Here is a 23,618-nt window from a genome sequence, read left to right as displayed (position 1 = left end):
ACAGCATTAAAGCCAAGCCCTGATACTGCCGTAGGATCCCCTGGGTGGCATCCAAAACCAGGAAGAGTGGCCATGGACACAAGGAGCTCCCCCTCTCCTGTACACGCAGCAGCATCACCAACAAATCTACAGGAGAGGACGTTAAGGTAAATCTCTCAAATGGGATGCATACAATGGGGAAAATAATGATTTGATCCTCTGCAGATTTTGTAAATTTGTCCACTTACAAAGAAATGAAGGGTTTGTAATTTTTAACATAGATGCATGTTAAATGATAGAGACAGAATATCAACCAAAACTCCAGAAAAAAACACGATACAAATGTTATAAATTGAGTTGCAGTTCAGTAAGTAAAATAAGTACTTGATTGCCAGCAAAATATGACTTAGTAGTTGGTGGAGAAACCCTTGTTGGCAAGCACAGAGGTAAGACTTTTCTTGTAGTTGGCGACCAGGTTTGCACACATCTCAGGAGGGATTATGGTCCACTCTTCTTTACAGATCTTCTCTAAATCATTGAGGTTTTTTGGCTGTCGCCTGGCAACTCAAAGTTTCAAATCGGAGTGGCTCAAGAAGAAGTACATTAAGGTCATGGAGTGGCCTAGCCAGTCTCCAGACATTAATCCCACAGAAAATTTATGGAGGGAGCTGAAACTTCTTATAGACAAGAGACCTTAAGGATTTAGAGAAGATCTGTAAAGAAGAGTGGACCAAAATCCCTCCTGAGATGTGTGCAAACCTGGCCACCAACTACAAGAAACGTCTGACCTCTGTGCTTGCCAACAAGGGTTTCTCCACCAACTACTAAGTCATGTTTTGCTTGGGGATCAAAAAATAATTTTACTTACTGAACTGCAACTCAATTTATAACATTTGAATAATTTTTTTTTTCTGGGTTTTTGGTTGATATTCTGTCTCTATCATTTATAATACACCTATGATAAAAATGATCATTTCTTTGTAAGTGGGCAAATGTACACAGTCTGCAGGGGATCAAATCATTATTTTCCCCCAATTGTAAATGGCTGGCAGAGGTTTTAAAGTGCGTTTTCACAAGTGGTGCAAGGAAGTGAAAATTCTGGACCGAAACTGAAAATTCAGGATGCACTTGGTCCGAAAACCGAAACTAAAACAGGTAGTTAAAAAAAAAAAATCTTATATATATATATATATAATTATATTATACGCGACTTTTAAATTAATATCATAAATTTAAATGACTATGAATTTATTTTGGGCCATTACCGGCACCTTTTCGGGCTTTAAGTCACATGACCTATGAAAAACGCAGTAAAAAACAAAAAAATCACAGCAAAATCAGTTATCGGCAAAATGCAGATAATCCGATTTTTCAAGTGATAATTTTTGGAGGCTGCAAAAGTGGAAATACGCTTTAACCATATTCTACCTGCTCTATTCAAAATAAAACAAAAATGTTGGCTTTAGATACAAACCAGATGCTATGGAGCAGCTCATAGACATAACAATTTAAAAAAATAAATTTTCTTTGAGAATTAGTGTGCTCTTTATAAGCACCAATATAACGTATTTGTTCTAAAAAGGAACAATGTGTTCAAGTGTGTTTCTGGAAGAGGATAAAAATAGAAATCAGAAGACCTATTTTTTTTTTTTTTTTTTTGTCCAATGATGGTCCCCACCTTTAAGAATCCTCTTCCTATAATACGCCAGTGAAGGCCAAGGGCTTCAGGACGCATCCCAAAGGACCAAGCCATGGTTGAGGGTGTCTTCATGCTTCCACAGATCCACTTCGTTCAAAATAGAAATATTTGGATTTGATTCACATTTGTTCATTGGCTCAACAACCAGGAATTTAAAACGCGTTAATAAATTAAATGCACAAAAAAAAAAAGCTAAACAAAACATTTGGTGTTAAAAAAGGGGGGGAGGATTTGAGAGGTATGCTGTGATTGGCAGATCCCTCAACCATGTACAGGTTAAATGAGCGTTTTCTTTGTTTCACAGAAAAAAAAAAAGTTGCACCTTTCTTAGCAAAAGTTTCAGTAGTAAGAAGGTTTTTTTTCTTTCTTTTTTTTTTCTTTGTTGTTTGTTCAAACTGGCAATATTTAGGTTGTAAAATGTGCAATTTGTGTGATCACGCAGACCATTGATGGTGGGGTTTTTTGGAGATCCATGGGGTCACAAGGCAGTGTCGAACTCCTCGGGGGCGTAGACTCTGTCTTCTGCTGCTGACTCCAGTTCGTGCAGCTGCTCCCTCACCTCGTTTTCCAAGTGTGGAGGAACCACAAACTGGTCCTCGGGTTCCATCTGGGAAGGAGCAGAGAAATAGCCAGTTTTTCTCTTTGGAGCTTCAGAAGCGACCTCGATTAAGTTGAGCATTTCTTCGAGCGGTACCACAGAGCCATTGGAGTGCTTCTTCTTATATAAACTCAGCCCAGACATGGAGGAAGGCAGCTCGTCCTTCTCTTGGCTCTGGTTGTGGTTTATGGTGTTCTGTTGTAAAATCTGCATGGAAATTCCACAAGCGTCCTCCTCAAGGCTCTGGAAAGTGCCGATACCTGAAGGTTCCGGGGAATGTTGCCTGCTGCAGTGAATGTCCACCTCCACCTCCAGCCGGCTGCCCATGATGAGGCCTTCGGCCTGCAGCTCATCGTCGCTGTCCAGACCGTTCTCCGACTGGTTGCTGGAGAAGGTAGCGCAAGAGGGCTGCCGCTGAAAGGTGCTGGCTGAGGGGACGGGGTGCAAGCTGCACCTGCGCTCGGGACGCAGGATGAGACCTCCTTCTAGGCTGGCTATGGCGTGCTCATCTGAAGCCGTAGATCCAACTTCGCTACTCACCTCCGACACGGACATTTCGCTGCTGAATTCAGAGGCGATGCCGCTGCTGGAGGACGGCGTGACCGAGTCGGGAGACTCTTTTGTTGCCACGGCGGAGGCCAAACCGGATGGATTAGGTAACGTTAGTGTGTGCATCTCACAAGTGCAGGTGTCCTCTCCAATACTGAGACACACCACCAAAGCGGCTACATTGTCCTGGCAGCCGTAGCTTTGCGCCAAAGTACAGAGCTTCTTAGCAGCGGCCAGCGGATCGGGGAGGTGGCGGACGGTTTGAACGGCCTCTGTTGCTGGTACGTATTCCCACAATGCTTTGCTCCCCAGAATTAACATCTCATCCTGCACGGTCAGTGGCAGCGTGGTGATATGAGGATCTGGGAGCACCCACGGGTGTAGATAGGTGCAGCCCAGCAGACGGGTACAGCAGGTGACACCATTAACCTTGTTGTCCTGCAAGACAAGACCAGTTAAACAATGGGTTAGCTGAGAGAGAAAAATGGTCTATTGCCGGTAACAACCAAATTCCTAAGCTCACTCTAACACAATGAATTGAACAGAGAAGCCACCACCTCACCAGTGATAGAAATGCATGTAGTAAATAAAACAGTCAACTCCCATTCATCGTTACCGGACAATCCATAAATTCCACATACCTCGGTGAGGATCGCCTTTTGCTCTTTGATCCGTAAAAGTTCCTCAGGACATTGCTCCAAGCTAAAGACCCTGGACAGAGCGAGGGGCTGCCCGTTCCGACACAACACAGCCTGACAAGTCCCAACGTTGGCAATGGTCAGGGAGAAGCTGTGATCGGCCGCACCGCGTCCAACGTAACACAGAACCGCAGAAGAGCCCAGCTTCTGGCCTGCAGTCCCCAGCTTTCTGTAGCAAGAAATAGAAATAAGCCATTATTACTGCAATCACATCCCGAAAATGCTGGAACCAGAATCAGCCAATATAAAGATTTAAAACTAAAAGTCCTGGTAAGGGCAGGCAACAAAGTGAATGCCAACAGCTTTGATAAACTAGTGAGGACCAGGTAGGATTTCTCCTATTTTGGGAACATCCACATTGCTGGGGGGGGGGGGCTCAATTTGATTTCTCAACAAAATAAATTTTTGTGCTTGTGAGGAATTTTTTTGGGGGGGGGGGGGTATTTGTGCTAGTAGGGATGATTTGGGGTAATCGGTGCCAGGAGAGGAGGATTTGTGCTGGGGGGAAAGTATTAGTGCTAGAACGGGGGATTTGTGCTCAAAGGGGGAATTCGAAGGGGAGAGGATTTGTGCAGAGGGTGATTGGGCTGAGAAGCGTGACTTGGGGGGCAATTTGGCTGGGAAGGAAGATTTGGGAGGGGATGTGTGCTAGTGATGGGATTTTGGGCAGGGGATTGGGGAACTTGTGCTGGTAAAGATGACTGAGCGGGATTTGTGCTAAAAGGGGAAATTTGGAGAGGAAGATTTGTGCTTGTGAGAATTTTTTTGGGGGGGGGGGATTTGTGCTAGTAGGGATGATTCAGGGTAATTTGTGCTATGAGAGTATTTTTTTTGGGGGGGGGGGCCGGATTTGTACTGGAAGGCTAGTTGGGAAGTTTGGGGGAGGGGGAAGAGTATTTTTGCCAAGGCGATGGTCTTGTAACCCATTATAGCCTGTAGGTCTACAATCTTGTCCCTGACATCATTGGACAGCTCTTTGGTCTTGGCCATGGTGGAGAGATTGGAATCTGATTGCTTCTGTGGACAGGTGTCTTTTATACAAGTAAGGCCGCGTACACACGCGGGGACTGTTCGCCCAACTTTGTCCGTCAAACAGTTTCGGCAAACAGTCCGCTCAAAATTAGCATGGACGGACATGGCCACACACAACGGACGAACAGTTTGCTGAAACCGTGCGCGATGACGTGAACGGCACGTACGACGGGACGAAAAATACGACGTCCTATACACTGCATTATAACTTTCGGCGTGAAAATCCTTTCTGAGCATGCGCGCAACTTTGTTTGACGAACAAGCCTACACACGAGCGGACTGTTCGCTGAAACAAGGTTTCAGCGGACAGTTTTTCGGAAATTCCGAAAAACCTTGTCCGTCAAACTGTCCGCTGAAACTGTCCGCTGAAAGCCCACACACGAGCGGACTGTCCGCCCAAACACTGTTCAGCGGACAAAGTTGGGCGAACAGTCCGCCCGTGTGTACGCGGCCTAACAAGCTGAGATTAGGAACACTCCCTTTAAAGCGGAGTTCCAACAACATGTTCTAATTTTTTTATTTATTTTTTAAACACTTCTAAAAGGTCAGAACATTAACATATAACACTCACTTGTATAGAAGATTTCATCCCCCAATGTCCACTGTAATATAAAAAATGAAGTTGTATAATCGTGTCTTGGCCGTTCCCATTTTGCTTGTGGGCACATGAAGCCCACAAGCACTATCTTCCCGGCCACGGTGCACCCCGCTCTCGCGCATACGCGGTAATGTGCCATAGTGGTGCTGTAAAGTATACAGGTTGCCATAACAATGGGCGGCATCGTCGGAAGTGCCTGCCCCGTTGTTATGACAACCTAGCCCTCGGCGCAGCCCACTGACTCCTGGGAAATGATGACACACATCTCCCAGGAGCAGTAGCAAGCGGAGGTGCCAAGGGAAGTGACGTCAGGAGCCCCGGCGCTGAAGGAGGCAGATTTTGAGGGACCACATAGCAACAGGCATAAAAAGGTAAGTATTTATTTATTTCATTCACATTAATGACATTTTTTTTTTTTTGGGTGGAACTCCACTTTTAAGTCCCATCCACACTATCAGATTTTCTGCTGATTTTTGTCTTCAGATTTACCAAAACCATGTAGTGCAAGGGCCGGCCTGATTGCATACAAATCAGAAACTCCTAAGGTTTGACCTCATAATATATGGTTTTGGTAAATCTGAAGAAAAAAATCAGCAGAAAATCTGATAGTGTGTATGGGGCTTAAGAGAGTGCTCCTAATCTGAGCTTGTTACCTGTATAGAAGACAACTGGGAGACAGAAATCTTGCTGGGTTTTACCACCAGGTACCAAGTCACGTTTTGCAAAGGGTTCAAATACTTATTTCACTCATTAAAAATGCAAATAAACTTATAATTTTTTTGAAATGCAGTTTTCTGGATATTTTTGTCATTATTCTGTCTCTCACTGTTAAAATAAACCGACCATTAAAATTATAGACTGATCATTTCAGCAGGGGATCAAATACTTCTCCCCCCCCCCTCACTGTATTTGTGAGCTGTCTTCCAGTTTTCCCCATCTATGAAAACATGGCGGCTCACCTGTGTGACACCAGGAATGTGTGGCACATGAACGTTCGCTCACAGTTTGACTGCTGCAGTTCTTCCAGCAGCACATCTCCCATAGTGCACTGCAGCAGACGTGGCACCTCCTCGTTCTTATCCCCGTCAAACATACCGTACAGAGCTTCCACGCCATCGGCAAAGTCGCTCACGGCCAGCGAGGAGACACAGAGCCTGCAGGCAGGATGGACAACAATCAACATTGCCCAGTCACTAAAAAAAAGGAAGCTCATGTCAAAGATGCCAACGGTACTCACTTGTTCCGCTGCCCGGACATCTCTGCTAAACCGTGATTGCAGGAGATGGAGGTCACTGGCAGGTCAGAATTTGGCAAAGGTTTGTTGTCGATTTTCAGGATGGGGATGTGACTATACAGAGAGATCAACAGAATACGAGAATTATTAAACGTTTTATACGTGCCTTTAACCTGAGTGTAGGAAGCTGCTATTGCGAGGGCCTGCTAGCGGCAAGGCCAATAACATCTGCGGACAATGACGTCCTACTACCTGAAGATATCATGTAGCTGATGGTCCAGCACCAGGTCAATGTTCCCTTTCAGGTCCAGCTCGTGAAGGACAGGAGGCAGGCTCTCCGGGGCCGCAATCTCCACCAGGCTGTTACAGCTCAGGTCAACCAGCTGCAGGAACAAAGAGCAGCAACATCTCATGCCATAGGCCGAGTGAGTGACAATGAGATGACACCATGTACACAAGTCTACAGCTGTAGCACAGCCTGCAGGGGGTAAGAGAGGGGAAGGTAGGGGGAGACATAAAAGGGGATCAGAGCGAGAAATGGACAGCTGGGAGAGGTCATGTAAGGTTGGGGGTGGAGTGAGACCTGGATCAGTGGCAGGTTGAAGATCTCCGGGAAGACGCTGAGGCAGTTGGAGTGGGCGATGAGCGTGTGCAGCCGTTTGCAGTTCGACACTGTGCTGGGGATCGACTTCAGCCGATTACCGCTAATGTTCAGCTCCTCCAGGAGCTCCAGCTTGTTGAGCTTGCTACAAGAGGACAGATTATTTGTGAGGACACTAGAATAAGAGCCAACATGCCTACAAAATTCTCTATACAATTGTCCTCAAAGTAGACCTTCTGACTTCTAGTTGTCACCAGTCCAGGTGTAGACCAGAATTATCTGTATGAGGACACCAGTTCCGATGACAACGACCTGAGGTTTGACTAACATTCACTTTGAGAAGATGAGCTCCACTCACTTCCTGTCACATTGCTGGAAGTTATGGGAGATTTTCTTGATTGAGTCCCATGCAGCAAAAAAATAAAAACTTGACACAGGTTCTAACCCTTCCACATTCTAGAAAACTCAGAGAAAGGGCAAATTCTAAATCTGGGTTTGGATTTGCATAATGCATTGTGACTCTTTAAAGAGGCCATTTGAAGTCCCCCTCCCCCACCCTTAACATCAGTGAGTTTATCCAATAAGAAGACAATGCATGATATGGACCATTGGTATAAGCCAGTGGTCTCCAAACTGTGGCACGTGGGCCAGATGTGAATCTTTGCTTGCCTTTATCCGGCCCTACTCCTTTCACATATATGAGGCAATATTCATCCATCTGACACCAAGGATGGGGCACCATTCCTCCTATTGGCACCAAGGATGGGGCACCATTCCTCCCATTGACACCAAGGATGGAGCACCATTCCTCCCATTGACACCAAGGATGGGGCACCTCTCCTCCCATTGACACCAATGATGGGGCACCATTCCTCCAACTGACACCAGGGATGGGGCACCATTCCTCCCATTGAAATCAATAGGGTACGATTCCTCCCACTGAAACCAATAGGGTACGATTCCTCCCACTGAAACCAATAGGGTACGATTCCTCCCATTGAAACCAAGAATAGGGTAATCCTCCAATTGACACTAGGGATGGGGCACCATTCCTCCAATTGACACCGGAGATGGGGCACCATTCCTCCAATTGACACCGGGGATGGGGCACCATTCCTCCGATTGACACCAAGGATGGGGCACCATTCCTCTCGTGTACACCAAGGATGGGGCGCCATTCCTCTCATGTACACCAAGGATGGGGCACCATTCCTCTCATGTACACCAAGGATGGGGCACCATTCCTCTCATGTACACCAAGGATGGGGAACCATTCCTCTCATGTACACCAAGGATGGGGAACCATTCCTCTCATGTACACCAAGGATGGGGAACCATTCCTCTCATGTACACCAAGGATTGGGCAACATTACTCCCACTAATACAAATTATGGGACACTATTTCTCCTCCTAATGACCACCAAGCCTGAGGCAATATGAACATGGATTCTGGGACATTTTCTACTCCCAATGGCCACAGTCCGATCCCTTAATATCTGAAGGACAATACACTGGCCCTTTGTTTGGAGACCCCTGGTTTAAGCCCATAATGGAAATACAAGTGGAAATACAAGTTGCCATGGTCTCACCTGGCTGGGAAGGTCTCCAGCTGGTTATAGGCCAGATGCAGGACCCTGAGGTTGGTATGGATGGTCAGGAAAGGAACATACTGGTCCATTAGTTGGTTGTTGGTTAGGTAGAAAGCTTGCAACCTGGTCCCACTCTCCTCTCCACTGAACATTGATGGGAGGCTCTCCAGGATGTTTGCTGATGCGTTCAGAAACCTGAGACTGACAACAGACATCCACATAATTGGAAACTACAACAGATGTACAGGTACGTCCCACAAATGAAAGGTTGAACATGATGTCTTTCAGAGAAATTTTTATATAGAAGCCTGAATAATATGAGAAAACGCTAGTTCTGCTACCGCTGTTAAAATGGGAGACTTCCCCCTAGTTTGAGGAGATTTTCTCACATGTCCTGTGTTATTAGTGAGGTGTAAGTACTCCATGGGGACAGAATCAGCAATAGGAACTTAGAACCCTTCACAATCCCATCCAAAGCAATAAAAGCTGTAAACATTCCGACGTAAAATGTCCGATCGGACCATGTTGTCAGATAATTTGACTGTGTGTGGGATCCATCTGACTTTTTCCGTCGGAATGTCCGACCAACAAAGTTTAAGAGCTGGATATAAAATTTTCCGACAACATGATCCGATCGGACTTTGTCCGATCGTTTGTAGAGAATTCCGATCAGACAAAGTGCCACGCATGCTCAGATCAAATAACGAGACCAAAGCTTTTGGCTACTAGCCTGAACGTAGTCCCATCGTATCGAACGAACGTCATCACGTTCTGAACGATCGGATTTTCTGACAACTTTGTCCGACCGTGTGTATGCCACACTAGTTTCAGACAAAATCCACTGGAAAAAATCTGATGGATTTTGTGATCGGAATGTCCGACTGTGTGTACGGGGGCTAAGAGTGAACAGAGCCAGAACATTGTAAAAAATCTTGCTCCAGGAGTACCCAGAAAGACAGAAAATGATTATCTGTCTTTTCCCTAATATAGCGCTACCCACACAGGAGCCGCTGGTAGTTAGGTCCTATTTCCAACCTCAGAGCTCACACAGCCAGGCAAACAGCATTTTTGCCATTCTTCCTCTGGCTCAAAAGATCAGTCTAGAGGTTTGCTTTGTAGGGGTTTTTTTTCCAAAGCAAAAACTTGGACAGGGCTGGGGAGCAGTACAGAACTTGCAAAATAAATATCTGTCAAAACTTCTTGCACTAATAGTGGCCTGTACTCCCCTTAGGAGATCAAAGCAACCCACTGACACTTTTCCTCTGTAAAAGGAGGGGGGGGGGGGGGACTCACTTCACAGGATGGTTGGATTTCTTGCCACCAAATTCCTTCTGGCTCAGCTCAGTCTCTGGACAAAGGTTCTTTGGTAGGCCCCACAGCTAAGCCTAGCTGGGCCCCTGATCTCTTTACAAAGGTTACCCTAGTTTTCTCAGAGCCCCTGCACAGTGGTCTCTTCCTGCAGGACTGGATCCAGGAACACCACCCCCTTGCTGCCAGGCCTCAGACTACTTAGGGGCCATCCCTCCACCTTCTGGGCACACAACCCCAGGAATTGGTTGGAGTTCCCTAAATATTCAGGCTGCCTGTCCTTCTCTCCCTCCCACTATACTTTCAGAAAAGGGGGGAGTAGCAGAACAGCAGCCTGTGAAACACTGAGCAGCCCTAAGCAATCAATCCCCACGCTACTGTTTACAGAGGAGCTAAACTAAATTTACCTAGCAGTCTACTCTGAACTAGAAGGGTGTTACAGTAAAACGACAGTCTACAAGGATCTGAGCAAATCTCAGTGTTTTAAAAAGAAGGAAAGTCACATGTGATTGCAAAGTCTGTGGATGCAGATTGGGCAAAGCGTCCTCAGATACTGCCAGGAACTTGGTCAACGTCAGGACTAGGGAGTAGCCGGGTTCCTGTACAAAGCACAGCCCTCAATATTGCCAAAAGATGTCAGAGGCGCTTGAAAAAGTAAAGTCCATTTCCAGCACATCAGGGTGTAAAGTTGAAAACCAAAGCCAGCCTCACTTACAGGTATGCAAGTATACAGTACATGTATGGAAGTATGCTTATCTGAATAAATAGGATGGGGGGTGAGGGGGTATCCCTTTATAAATGGATTTTCACGCACATCCATCTGTCTTTTTCTATGTCTATGGTCACAGTCCTTCTCCCTGGTTCCAGATGTGCCTCCCACAGACACTTACTTTAAAGCTACGGTAAAGAGGGAGTCTGGAAGGTGTCTCAGCATATTGTGTTGCACATCCAGGCTCTCCAGAGGAATGGACTCCATGGGGCAAGGAAGGCTCTTCAGCTGGTTGTGTCCGAGCATCAGTCTTCGCAGACTAGAAGAGCCCATTATCCTGCCAGGGAAAGAAAAAAGTTAACAAGACAGATAAACAATACTCCAAGCTTGACTGCAGATTCAGCTTCTTGTGGTTTTAGACTGGCTACTCTGGCTTCTCTGGCTCCCACACTCAAACAATAAGATCCATAATAAGCTGAAGCTTACATGCTACATAAATAATAATAATAATCTCCCCATTGACAACGTCTCATATGACGAAACGCGCCTGGAGGAGTATACGTGCTGACGTCAGCACGCTGTCTCGCTAGGAGGACGGGTTCTGTTTGCAGCCGGCCGGCTCTGCTGTTTTTATGAGCGATTTTAACTTTTTAAATGTAAGTGCGATATAGTTTTTATACAATAAATACCGATTGAAGCAATATTACACTATAGTTGGTTTTCTCTGCTTGGGTACTGCTGAGTTTACTGCTGAACTTATGGTCCTGGATCGTTCGGCACCAGTAGTGTTTGGAAAACGTATGCAGTCATCCATTTAAAGCTTACCTACGATCTCCTATACAAGCAAAGGCCTTGGCTGGGCTATAGCCATCTGCCCGGTTTTGCTTGCCATCTGGTAAGCAAGTTTTACTTAAGGTGCCGGCACATTCTTTTGATTAATTTCACTTTGGTGTCTGTTTTGGAATAGAACTGGACTGATATTTTATCACAATCTGAGACTATGTTTTTCTACTAACAAGCAATTGACAGCAATTTAAACCTTAAAATTCTCTAATTTATGTTTTATTCTGTATATATATATATATATATATATATATATCACATTAAGCTGCTGCTCATTGGACTTAATCTATATATATATATATATATATATATATATAAAATCATTTGTTTGATTAATATATCTCATTATTGTTACATTAAGCACGTTCCCCCCCCCCCCCCCCCCTTTATATGTTTTTCTTACATACTACATACTAAAACACACTGGTAACAATGCCTTTCAACGTCCGAAACGCATTAGATTGTTACCAGTGTGTTTTAGCATTTAGCCAATAAAGTTTTGGATTTTATGGACTACAATGAGTTGCCGGCTTAAAAAGGAAGTAAACCCTAATGGGTTTACTTCCTCTTTGTCTCCCTGCAAAGGTAAAGCATAATGGGCTACTATGCATCACTAATGGCGATAGTGCGCCTGCGCGCCGCTGTCTACGGCGTATGCGCCGCTGTCTACGGCGTATGCGCCGTAGACAGCTGTGACTGTGTTTTAGTAAATATCTCCTAAACCTACATACATATACCTGCCTACTATATTTCTTGGACCTACAGGTAAGCCTTAATCTAGGCTTACCTGTAGGTCAAAGTGGTTTGTAAGGGTTTACAACCACTTTAAACTTATTAAAGTTAACAAAGTATTGGAAAACTCTTATTGGTTTCAATACATTGCTCCTTAGTGGTTTTAGGGAGAACTATAATGTTTTTTAAGGAGAACCATGATGGGGTAAATATTACTTGAACTGTTTTACACATACGTACATACATACACAAACATGTACAGTATTCAGTAGCCATTGGCGTGAGATCTAAGGCACTGTGCTTCTGAGTTACAGTCTCAGGAGATCTGGAGTGAGATTTGGGTTTGCACTTCTGTGCTGCTCACTGTTCTCCTAGCTGGAGACTCTGGCCCGAGGAAGCCAAGCCCTGCCTCTACCAAGATGGCCACCACCACATATGGAAACAGTGCAGAACAAAGCATGGTAAAGGTTAGCTGCAGGGAGACGGGAGACCACAGGCAATGCTGGTGGCCCCTTGCCCTCAACCTAGACTTTTTCGGCACAGCTTCTAGAGCTCAGTTCCTCTTTAAAGCCAAATACAAGACCAATCTTTTAGGCAAAGCTTAAGGACTTCGGGTTTTGTCAGAGTGTGCTGCTATCTCCCACCACATATACATTCCTAATGGCCCAGACTTATGATGGCCAACAAAAATATACAGGAAAGCTTCGGCAACATGAGGAAATGCCAGAACTTTGACGTAAAGAATGGACCAGGATTCATCCATTTCATCCAAAGTTTTACAGCTGCTTCAGATCTACAACGGCACCCCTAAGTAAAAACAGTTTTTCAGGCGAAATGTGCTTTCAAAAAGGTATGTTCAGCAATGGCAACCTACATATATCTCTCACAGCAGGTTTCATCTAGGGTAAAAACAGGTGCAAAATGAAAAACGGTTGAAACCACGTGAAGAAAATTTGCACTTCCCTTGAGGAGGATACAAACATTTTCAACAATACTGAAAAACGTCCCTTTAACCCCTTTCCGCCAGACTTGATGTCTTCTTTAAAAGCACTTAATGCCCAGGTGGGCAGGAAAGATTGGCGATCATGTGACCACTGTGATTGGCTGAATGCATAAATTAACAGCGCTAGCAGAATATTGAACATCAACTTAATAATGTGCTCATAAAATATCGACCGTGACAATATTATTAAGATATATACATATATAATCAATATATCAAATATATATAATCAAGTGCTAAGTGCTACAAATTCAAGTGCCTCGTGGTTCAGGATAAGGTGTTTCAAGTGCCACACTCCCCTCTTGTGACCCCACTCACCAGAGGTAATGGACCCTCAGCTTTGCAGTCTAAGTGATCTAAAAGATCTAATGTATATAAACTGGACTCTCAGAGAAACTTCCATATGGGTATTCACGTGGATGGACCGAGGTAGATCATTCATAATGGGAAACAGAAATAAAAAAAGCCAATAGTGAAGTACCGCTGGTACTAAATCAAATGTGTAATCAAACAATGCCACTCATGAGACAGCTCTGTAAAACAGGCATCAGTAAGCTCCGGGTTCGCCGATGGACGACCTGCATTCCACGGATAGCGGAAGTTGGGTCACTGGTTCGTGAAACCGGAAATACGTTGACGCGTTTCATCCCTCCTCCAGGGCGTCATCAAGGACATGATTGGTTGTCACAGTGGTCACATGATCAGAAGTTGGTCCTGCCAGCTACGGACATTTACTCAGGACTGAGAGACATTTTCGCCAGCTCAGGCTTTGTGCAGGGAGCAGGTAAGGAGCACACTCCCAGAGATGCATATGTGTGGCGTGTGGGTGTTAAAGCACAGCTTTTTGCCGCTGCGCATATGGGTAAAGGAGTTAGGAAAGGTGAAAATTCTCTACCGCACACAGCTAAACCTTTAATATTACCTGAGAGGCAGCTCTGTTATCGCGTTCCAGCTAAGATCAAGAACTTCCAGCTTCTTGGCCTCACATATCCACTCTGGCACCCACACTAGACAGTTCCTGTAATACAGACATGATGTTCAAAAGTGTCAGAGCTTAAATGAATGCACTGCTTAAAGGGGAATTATCATGCTTTCAATCAATATACATGTATATACAGAATCTAACTCACTCCTAAGCAATCTGTAAAGTAAGGATTTCAACACCCAATAATGCTCACCTTAAAGGATAAGTTCATCTTTTGGAACATGTTACATGCTCCACCTGTATTTAGGGTAGAACATGTAACTTGTTCCAGTTCCTGCCCCCTCTTCCCCTGAAACCCCCCCCCCCCCCACCTGTGACAGTGGGCGAGGGGATCTTCTCTTCACACTTTTTGAAAAGAGCGTGGCCATGTGAGCGTGGCCAACATTTCCAACAAATGCCATTGGAAACTTTTGCACAAGCTGTCCTCTAATACAATGGGACTATAGATACTATTGTATGTTTGGCAAATTTCCGTTGGCAGTTAGATGTTTCCATTGTCTTTACAGGAATAATGGGAAAAATATGCATTCAGGTAAGCAAGGCCAACAATAGCTTGACCTTTTGACACATATGACCTATGGCATGTATGATACAATAGTGCGATCTAGAGGTTGAATTGGGAAATGTTTCACCCAAGACTAATGTAAAGGAAGTAGTGAGTAAGTGTATGCCCATGTGGGATTGTCTACCTAAACTTTCCACATAAAAGACCAGCAGTATAAACTGACAGGGGGGCTCCATAATGACAACAACAAGGAAGGTCTTCTGTGCCAGAAGACACTTCACCAGAGGATTACGCTAGCACCTAATTCCTGCAATCACTTGAATAGCCGGGAGTCCTGGTTGCCTATAGAAAGCGTGAAGCTGCTATAACCTAAGGTAAGTAACTTTTAGTGTATTTCTATTGTACAGATAGGTAGGGTGTGTGTGTGTGTGTGTGTGTGCGCATGCTTGTTGTATGTATATATGTTAGTCTTGTATTGTATTACTATAAATGTGACCTTTTGACACATATGACCTATGGCATGTATGATACTATAGTACCATCTAGAGGTTGAATTGGGAAATGTTTCACCCATAGAAGACTAATGTAAAGGAAGTAGTGAGAACAGGTATGCCTATGTCGGATTGTCTACCTAAACTTTCCAAATAAAAGGCCTGCAGCATAAACTGACAGGGGGACTCCATGATAACATAACAACAAGGAAGGTCTGTGCCAGGAGACACTTCACCAGAGGATTAAGCTAGCACCCGATTTCTGCAATTGCTTGAATAGCCTGGAGTCCTGGTTGCCTATAGAAACCGTGAAGCTGCTATAACCTGAGGTAAGTAACATTTAGCATATTCCTATTGTACAGATAGGTAGTGTGTGTGTGTGTGTGTGTGTGTGTGTGTGCTTGTTATATGTATATCTGTCAGTCTAGTATTGTATTACTATAATTGTAATAGTATGTATGTACAGCATTTTATTTAGTAAGAGCATATTATTACACTACAGAGGTTTTATTGCTTCCTTGCTTCTAATGCAAAGAACCTTAAAAGCTCTGTTTACATTCCAAAGAAGAAGCGAGCAGACAGGTAGGTTTCTATTATTGTAGAAGAGACTGTTGCAGAGGGTGGTGAAGTTTGATAGCCTGGAAGGGAGCTATTACTGCCCATAATTCCCAACACCTATGGAAGGACAGATAATGCTCGGTGTGGACTGACCCTGTAAAAAAAACATGCATACACAAGTGTAAAAGTGTCTACATACCATCCGCTGTCCACTTACCTAGACAGGTCAAGAGTGTGGAGCAGAGAAGGCGCCAAGTAAACATTCACTGAGGTCAGCCCTGCAGAGGAAGACCACAAATACAGATACACAGTGAATAATAGGAAGCAACAAGTGGGAATAACAATGAAGGAAAATGTACAAACGTACTGTTGGAACCGGCATAGATCGCCCGCAGGGAGAAGCCACACAGCCTCAGCTCCCTCAGCTGGTTCCGTTCGCAGTGCAGTTGTTCCAGGTTCCCCATACAGCCAAGGTCCAGGGAGGATAGCTGGTTATCTCGCACATCGAAATGCGTGATGTGGTTTATTCCCTCCATGCTGGCGGTCACTTGAGTCAAGTTATTCATCCTATGCAAGTAATAGATGACAGAGTATAGGTTCAATTCACAAAGCTAACACACCCAGCAATGGATCCTGAAATATACACCTCCTGTTTTAAATTCCTACTAAAAAATAGCAGAGCACATCCTGACATGTGACTGTGCCTAGGCACTGTTGTTCTGATCCCTCATAGCTGTACATGTTCAGTGTGAGAGTTTTTAAGGCACTATTACTAGTTTTAACAGATTTGGAGTGATGTATTTTCTTTGCTGGAGAGGAAGCTGAGGACCTGCAGTGCAAGAATTTCCCTGCTTCATTTATTCTGTGTATCTGTGCTTTCTCTACCACTCCTGCTGCTTTCTCAATATTACCCCACCAGTCATCCTTGGCAGCTTTGATATGAGGAAGCAAAGTGCTGCCTCTACCAAAATGGTTGATTTCACACAGGGACATAGTGCAGAACAAGGTATTGTAGCTCCTGTTTTAAATTCCTCCTGAAAAATAGCAGAGCACATCCTGACATGTGACTGTGCATAGGCACTGCTGTTCTGATCTCTCACAGCTGTACATCTTCAGTGTGAGATATTTTAAAGCACTAGTGCCTTTGACTGCTAGTCTTCTGAGATTTGGAATGGTTTGTTCTCCTTGCTGGAGAGGAAGCCATACATGAGGACCTGCAAAGCAAGAATCTCCATTTATTCCTTGGATCTGTGCTTCCTCCACCACTCCTGCGGCTTCTTAAATATTACCCCACCGGTCATCGGGGAAGGAAGGGGGTAGCTCTGACATGAGAAAGCAAAGCCCAGCATCTACCAAAATAGTTAATTTCACACAGGGACTCTAAGTCAGTAATGCCCTGAAAGATAACACTCCTGTTTTAAATTCCTCCTGAATCATAGCAGAGCACATCCTGACATGTTATTGTGCCTAGGCACTGTTCTGATCCCTCTTAGCTGTACATCTTCAGCGTGAGAGCTTTTAGGGCACTAGTGCTAGTTTCACCAGATTTAAAATGATGTGTTCTCGTTGCTGGAGAGGAAGCTGTACCTGAGGACCTGCAGTGCAAGAATCTCCCTGCTTCATTCATTCTAGGTATCTGTACTTCCTCAACCACTCCTGCTGCCTCTTAAATATTACCCCACCAGTCATCGGGGGGAAGTTCTGACATGAAGAAGCAAAGCCCTGTCTCTACCAAGATGGTCACTTCCACACAGGGACACAGTGCAGAGCAGGGCATTGTAAATCAGCAATGCCCTGAAAGATACATCTCCTGTTTTAAATTTCTCCTTAAAAATAGCAGAGCACATCCTGACATGTGATTGTGTCTAGGCACTGTTGTTCTGATCCTTCATAGCTGTAAATCCCTCACAGGTGTACATTTTACCAGATTTGGAGTGATGTGTTATCCTTGCTGGAGAATAAGCTGTACCTGAGTGCCTGCAGTGCAAGACTTTTCCTGCTTATGCTTCATTCATTCTGTGTATCTATGCTTCCTCCACTACTCCTGCTGCTTCCTAAATATTACCTCACCGGTCATTGGAAGGAAGCAAAGCCCTGCCTCTACAAAGACGGTTGATTCCACAAAGGGACACAGTGCAGAACAAGGTATTGTAAGTCAGTAATGAGTAAATTATCAGCTGCATGATGACCACGGGCAAGTTCCTTCCCTTCTGCCTGCCTTATTATGGGCACAGCTTCCACAGTTCAGGTTCTCCAAGTACAGAATTTCATTAAAAGGCACACAAAGCCAAAGGTAAGAGACCTTTGTGGTCTATACTCATTAAAATGTACATGTTTTTATTACTTTCATATGTGTCCTGTTATATGTGAAGAACCCAGCAGCTTACCGCAAGTCTATGACCTTCACATGCGTCATGGTCACAAGTGTCTGCAGGTTAAGACGCTCCAGTCGGTTCCCCGCCATACACAACTTCTCCACAGAAGAAAGGTTATCAAAAGCCTTGGGAATGGTCATCAAGTCGTTGAACGCAAGGCCAAGGCTCGTTAGCTGCGGTAGAGACCCCAGCTCGTCCGGCAACGATGTCAGGGAGTTCCCGTCAAGGTTAAGTGTCTGCAGGCTGCAGGCGAAGGTGAAAAAAAAATATTTCAGAACTTACCATATTTTAAAGGATTGTGTAGAAATTCAAATAGACAATAGATGAATCCAAACAGATTGAGGTTTGAAGGACTACATGAGTGAACGTAACTGTATTTTAACATCTTCTTGCTCGTCCTATAGCAGAATGACCGGGCGGTGGCCTTGCCGAGTGGTCATATGACGTCCTCTCAATAAAAGCCTTGATCCGTCACCTGCTGTGTCCAGTGGACACAGCCGATGACTGACCAGTGTACCGACTCCCTGCCAGGACCATGTGACCAATCACAGCAGGTCACATGACAGTTGTACACAATGGATGGCTTCCTTTCATGCCATCCATTGTGTACAATTGTGTTGCTAGCTGTGATTGGTTAATGTGATCACATGGTACAGACAGGGCCAATCAAAACCCATCTGTGCCAAGTTTTAGCTTTGACTAATCACTGCTATAAGCAATCATAATGTGTAAAAAATAAAAAATAAATCCTGATCACATCCCCCAGAGTAGTACAATGTTACTATGGTAACATTATATTGCTCTGGTCACAGTGTGCTAAAAAAAACAATTTGACGGAAAAAAAAAAAAGTACTAAAAAAATAAACAAATAAAAAAATAAAATAAAAACATAATTTTTTTTTCTTTTTTTTTTTTTTTGTACTGTCCCCAGTCAGTGTCCCTGATCACCGCCACACCAGTTATATGATGATGCTGTACTGCACTGGTGCCAGAATATAGAATTTTATTTTATTTTCATTTCTTAATTTTCCAAAAAAAAAATGACAAAAATATTACAACTCCAAAAAACCTGCCATGCCTCTTACTAAATACCTCGGACTGTCTACTTTCCAAAAAGTGGTCATTTGGGGGGGTATATTATTTCTGTCTTGGCATTTTTGGGCCTCAAGAAAATGAGATAGGCCTGACAGGATTGATACATTTTCAGATATATATCCCATAGTTTGTGGGCTCTATAACTTTCCTACAGACTAAATAATATACACTGATTTGGGTTATTTTCACCAAAGAAATGTAGCAATAAATTTTGGACTAAATTTATGAAGAAAGATTATTTATTTGCAAAATTTTATAACAGAAAAGAAGAAAATAGTGGGGGTTTTTTCCAATCTGTTTTCATCTATTTAGCAAAAAATAAAACTGTGGTGATTAAATACCACCAAAAGAAAGCTCTAGCGGTGGGAACAAAATGATAAAAATGTCATTTGGGTACAGTGTTGCATAACCGCGCAATTGTCGTTCAAAATGTGACCGTGCTGAGAGCTGAATATTGTCCCGGGCTGGAAGGGGGTCAAAGTGCCCGGTATTGACGTGGTTAACACATTCACCTGGATCTCTTTGTGTGAAAGATAACTTACCTGAGCAACTGTCCAATTTGCAGAGGTACCTGCGTCAGCCCATTACAGGAGACGTTGAGCTCTGTGAGGGTGGCTATCTGGCATAACTCCGAGGGGAAATCCCCCAGCTTGTTCTGTGACAGATTGAGAACCTTCAGCTGTGAGAACCTGAGCAGAAGACACAAAGACAGGTCATCTTTAGGCCGGTCCTCCTCCGTTCATCCCAGGCAGAGCAGTGCAGTGTGTGGGAGTACCTGCAGAGACTGCTCACTCCTGCTGGACCCTGCAGCTGCAGGAAGTTTTGGCGGAGGTTCAGGGACGTGACGTCCTGGCAGTAGAACAGGTGCTCGGGAATCTCTTCTAGGCTCTGACACGAGAGGTCGACGGTGCTCAGCCTCTGGGATACCACCTGGAACCCAATAACACAACGACCTCTAAATATAATCTTTAAAGTGATAAAGCTGGTAAAAAGTGTGGAATATCTGATTTGTCTGATCTCTGATCACTTTTTGGCAATTTTCCCTTAATTTCCTGTCCCTAGGACACCTGTGCAAAGTCAAACCCTTCCCCCTCCCCCCTTTAACCTGTTCCCACCCGTGCTATAGCCGAAAGACGGCTACAGCGCAGGCTTACTTTGCTGGGAGGACGTCCTCCCATGATTGCGCTGCCTCCTTAGGGAATAGCTAAAAACAGATCGGGGTAAAGGGCCAATCACAGCGGCTGTTTACCATGTGATCAGCTGTGTCCAATGACAGCTGATCACAATGGGAACACAAGCCAGTTATTGACATTCCCTTTCTCATGCTGACAGCAAGAGGAGAGCCGATAACCTGCTTGTGTTAAAAGGACACCTACACTGATGATCAGGGCACTGATTATTGGTGTCCTGATTATCAGTGCAGTCCCAACAGTGCCCACCAGTGCTGCCAATCAGTGCCTATCACTGCCACCTGTCAGTGCCACCTATCAGTACCCATCAGTGCAGCCCCAGAAGTGCCCAACAGTACCACCTATCAGTGTCCATCAGTGCAGCCTCATCAGTGCCGCCTATCAGTGCCCACCATAGCATCCTCATCAGTGCCATCTATAAGTCCCCATCATTCCAGGCTCATCAGTGCCGCCTAATCAGTGCCCATCATTCCAGCCCCATAAGTGCCCAACAGTGGCACCTATCAGTGTCCATCAGTGCAGCCTCATTAGTGCCCATTTTTGCGGCCTCATCAGTTCCCATCAGTGCAGCCTCATCGGTGCCCAACAGTGCTGCCTAATTAGTGCCCATTTTTGCAGCCTCATCAGTTCCCACCAGTGCAGCCTCATCAGTTCCCATCAGTGCAGCCTCATTAGTGCCCATTTTTGCAGCCTCATCAGTTCCCATCAGTGCAGCCTCATCAGTTCCCATCAGTGCAGCCTCATCAGTTCCCATCAGTGCAGCCTCGTTAGTGCCCATTTTTGCAGCCGCATCAGTGCCCAACAGTGCCATTTATCAGTGTCCACCAGTGCAGCCACACAGTCAAGGGATCAATATGGCGCACTCTGGATATAGCCGCATACTTATAAAATACACATGAGTGGGGAGGGGGAAGGGTTGGAGGAGGGGCTGGAAAGACAGTGAAAAGGCAACTGTGGTAAATAATGGACTGGGTAATATATGTTGTTGTTTATGAATACATTTAAAACATTAGTCCATATAGTAGTCTTAGAGTGCTGAGCACTCATAGGCTGCCAGTCCTTAAAAGCAAGAAGAAGCTCTGGAATCAAAATAAAAGATAAAGAGAGAAGGCGCCCTCTAAGTGCAGCAAGTATTTAAAATGAATTTATTACAGATGAATTAAAATGTTATTTCACTTAGAGGGTGCCGTCTCTCTTTTTCTTCCACCAGTGCAGCCTCATCAGCACACGACAGTAAAAAAGACCTGTTAGAAAAATCTTATAACAAAGTATGAAAAAAATTATTTTTTCTAAATTTTCTGTCTGTCTTTTTTCCTTTGTTTAGCAAAAAAATAAAAATAAAACCCAGCAGTGATTAAATACCACCAAACTAAAGCTCTATTTCTGTGAAAAAAATGGAAAAACTGTCATATGGGTAGTGTTGCATGACCTTGCTTTGTGTACTGGTCCACATCATTTGGTGGAGGGGAGATTATGGTGTGGGGTGTTTTTCAGGGGTTGGGATTGGCCCCTTAGTTCCAGTGAAGGGAACTCTTAAGGCGTCAGCATATCAAGACATTTTGGACAATTTCATGTTCCCAACTTTGTGGGAACAGTTTGGGGACGGCCCCTTCCTGTTCCAACATGACTGCGCACCAGTGCACAAAGCAAAAGGTCCATAAAGACATGGATGAGCGAGTCTGGGGTGGAGGAACTTGACTGGCCTGCACAGAGTCCTGACCTCAACCCGACAGAACACCTTTAGGATGAATTAGAGCGGAGACTGCGAGCCAGACCTTCTTGTCCAACATCAGTGCCTGACCTCACAAATGCTCTTCTGGGAGAATGGTCAAACATTCCCATAGACACACTCCTAAACCTTGTGGACGGCCTTCCCAGAAGAGGTGAAGCTGTTATAGCTGCAAGGGGTGGGCCAACTCAACATTGAACCCCACGGACTAAGACTGGGATGACATTAAAGTTCATGTGTGTGTAAAGGTAGGCGTCCCAATACTTTTGTCAATATAGTGTATGTAAAGAACTGCATAAATTGACAGCACTATATAAGAACCTGTAATAAATAAAATAAATAAAATAAATAAAACCTGCGGCTCCCGGGGTGGGGAAAAACAGCGGGAATTTATGCTACAACATAGCTTAGATCTGAAACTGTCCGCGTGCCTTATAATGTTACTTTGTTACTTGTTTCCCTATTTTTTTATTTTATTTTACAGTTTATCATTTTTTAAATAGCAAAAAAAATTTAATGTCTCAGCCCCCTTACTTTAGTAGCCTGTCGGTGCCATCTCTGGTACTCGGGGGCGGAGTCAAAGCTGACGTGGTAGGTGGGAGCTTGAGCTTCAGCAGAGCAGAAGGCCAGGCAGTGCGGTCTCCTCTTCACCTCCTCTATCTGGATGGGGGGGGAAGGAAAATCAAGATTATTTTAAAGCTGAAATCCAGACAAATCCCCTAATAAAGACACATTTAAATAACACCCATTATATCAGAGTTATATTTCCCGCCAAATTTTGTAAAAATTTGTGTTTGCCGATTTCAACTCTATTTGTTAAAAAAAAAAAAAAAAAAATCCTGCCTTGACTGTACTGGAGATTTTCTTCTTTAACCATTAATGGACCGCCCACCATACATTCACTGCGGCGGGACGGCAGCTCTGCGCCAGATCAAGTACCACCTAGTAAATGTGCAGTTCGTTTCATAAACAAATTGAAATTCGGCCGAATTTTGCATCTTTCGGACATTTGGATGCATCCGAATAAAAAAATACAGAATTTCAACGAATACGAAAGAAATTATAACAAATGAATTCGACATGATTCGGTAATTTGTTAAAGATCTAATGAAACAAAAGATCAACTCAAAGTAAATCTTATGCGGCGTACACACGATCGGAAATTTCGGCCAACAAAAGACCGATGAGAGCTTTTCATGGGAAAATGCGACCGTGTGTACGCTCCATCGGAATTTAGCTGGCCGAATTCCCCGCCAGCAAAAATTTGAGAGCATGTTCTCAATTTTTCCCATGGAAAAACTTTCTATCGGAAATTCCGATCGTGTGTATGCAATTTCCGACGCGCAAAAACTCACGCATGCTCAGATTCAACTACAAGACGGAAGCTATTGGCTACTGGGATTGAACTTCCTTTTTCTAGTCCCGTCGTACGTGTTGTACGTCACCACGTTCTTGACGGTCGGAATTTGGTGTGACCGTGTGTAGGCAAGACAGTCAGTCTGAGCGAAATCCCGTCGG

The 23,618-nt window shown here is 44.4% G+C and overlaps 1 protein-coding gene across 1 annotated transcript in view; it reads right to left on the bottom strand.

Moving 5' to 3' along the window:
* Positions 1-902: 902 nt before the first annotated feature.
* Positions 903-23,618, bottom strand: part of PHLPP2 (PH domain and leucine rich repeat protein phosphatase 2) — a 65,169-nt gene continuing 42,453 nt past the window's right edge. The window contains exons 5-19 of the mRNA XM_077452258.1: positions 22,635-22,760; positions 19,957-20,111; positions 19,724-19,870; positions 18,099-18,329; positions 16,079-16,278; positions 15,929-15,989; positions 14,095-14,190; positions 10,776-10,931; positions 8,578-8,778; positions 6,971-7,133; positions 6,640-6,770; positions 6,391-6,501; positions 6,113-6,307; positions 3,467-3,692; positions 903-3,263 (exon numbers count right to left, since the gene is read on the bottom strand). Coding sequence (XP_077308384.1) covers positions 2,157-3,263; positions 3,467-3,692; positions 6,113-6,307; positions 6,391-6,501; positions 6,640-6,770; positions 6,971-7,133; positions 8,578-8,778; positions 10,776-10,931; positions 14,095-14,190; positions 15,929-15,989; positions 16,079-16,278; positions 18,099-18,329; positions 19,724-19,870; positions 19,957-20,111; positions 22,635-22,760 — 3,306 coding nt within the window. The 3' untranslated portion in view covers positions 903-2,156. The remainder of the gene's footprint in view (positions 3,264-3,466; positions 3,693-6,112; positions 6,308-6,390; positions 6,502-6,639; positions 6,771-6,970; positions 7,134-8,577; positions 8,779-10,775; positions 10,932-14,094; positions 14,191-15,928; positions 15,990-16,078; positions 16,279-18,098; positions 18,330-19,723; positions 19,871-19,956; positions 20,112-22,634; positions 22,761-23,618) is intronic.

This window comes from Lithobates pipiens, unplaced genomic scaffold (genome assembly GCF_037356315.1).
Source record: "Lithobates pipiens isolate NorthernLeopardFrog02 unplaced genomic scaffold, aLitPip1_a1.2 Scaffold_10, whole genome shotgun sequence".
NCBI lineage: Eukaryota > Metazoa > Chordata > Amphibia > Anura > Ranidae > Lithobates > Lithobates pipiens.
This window is presented reverse-complemented; position numbering and strand designations above follow the sequence as displayed.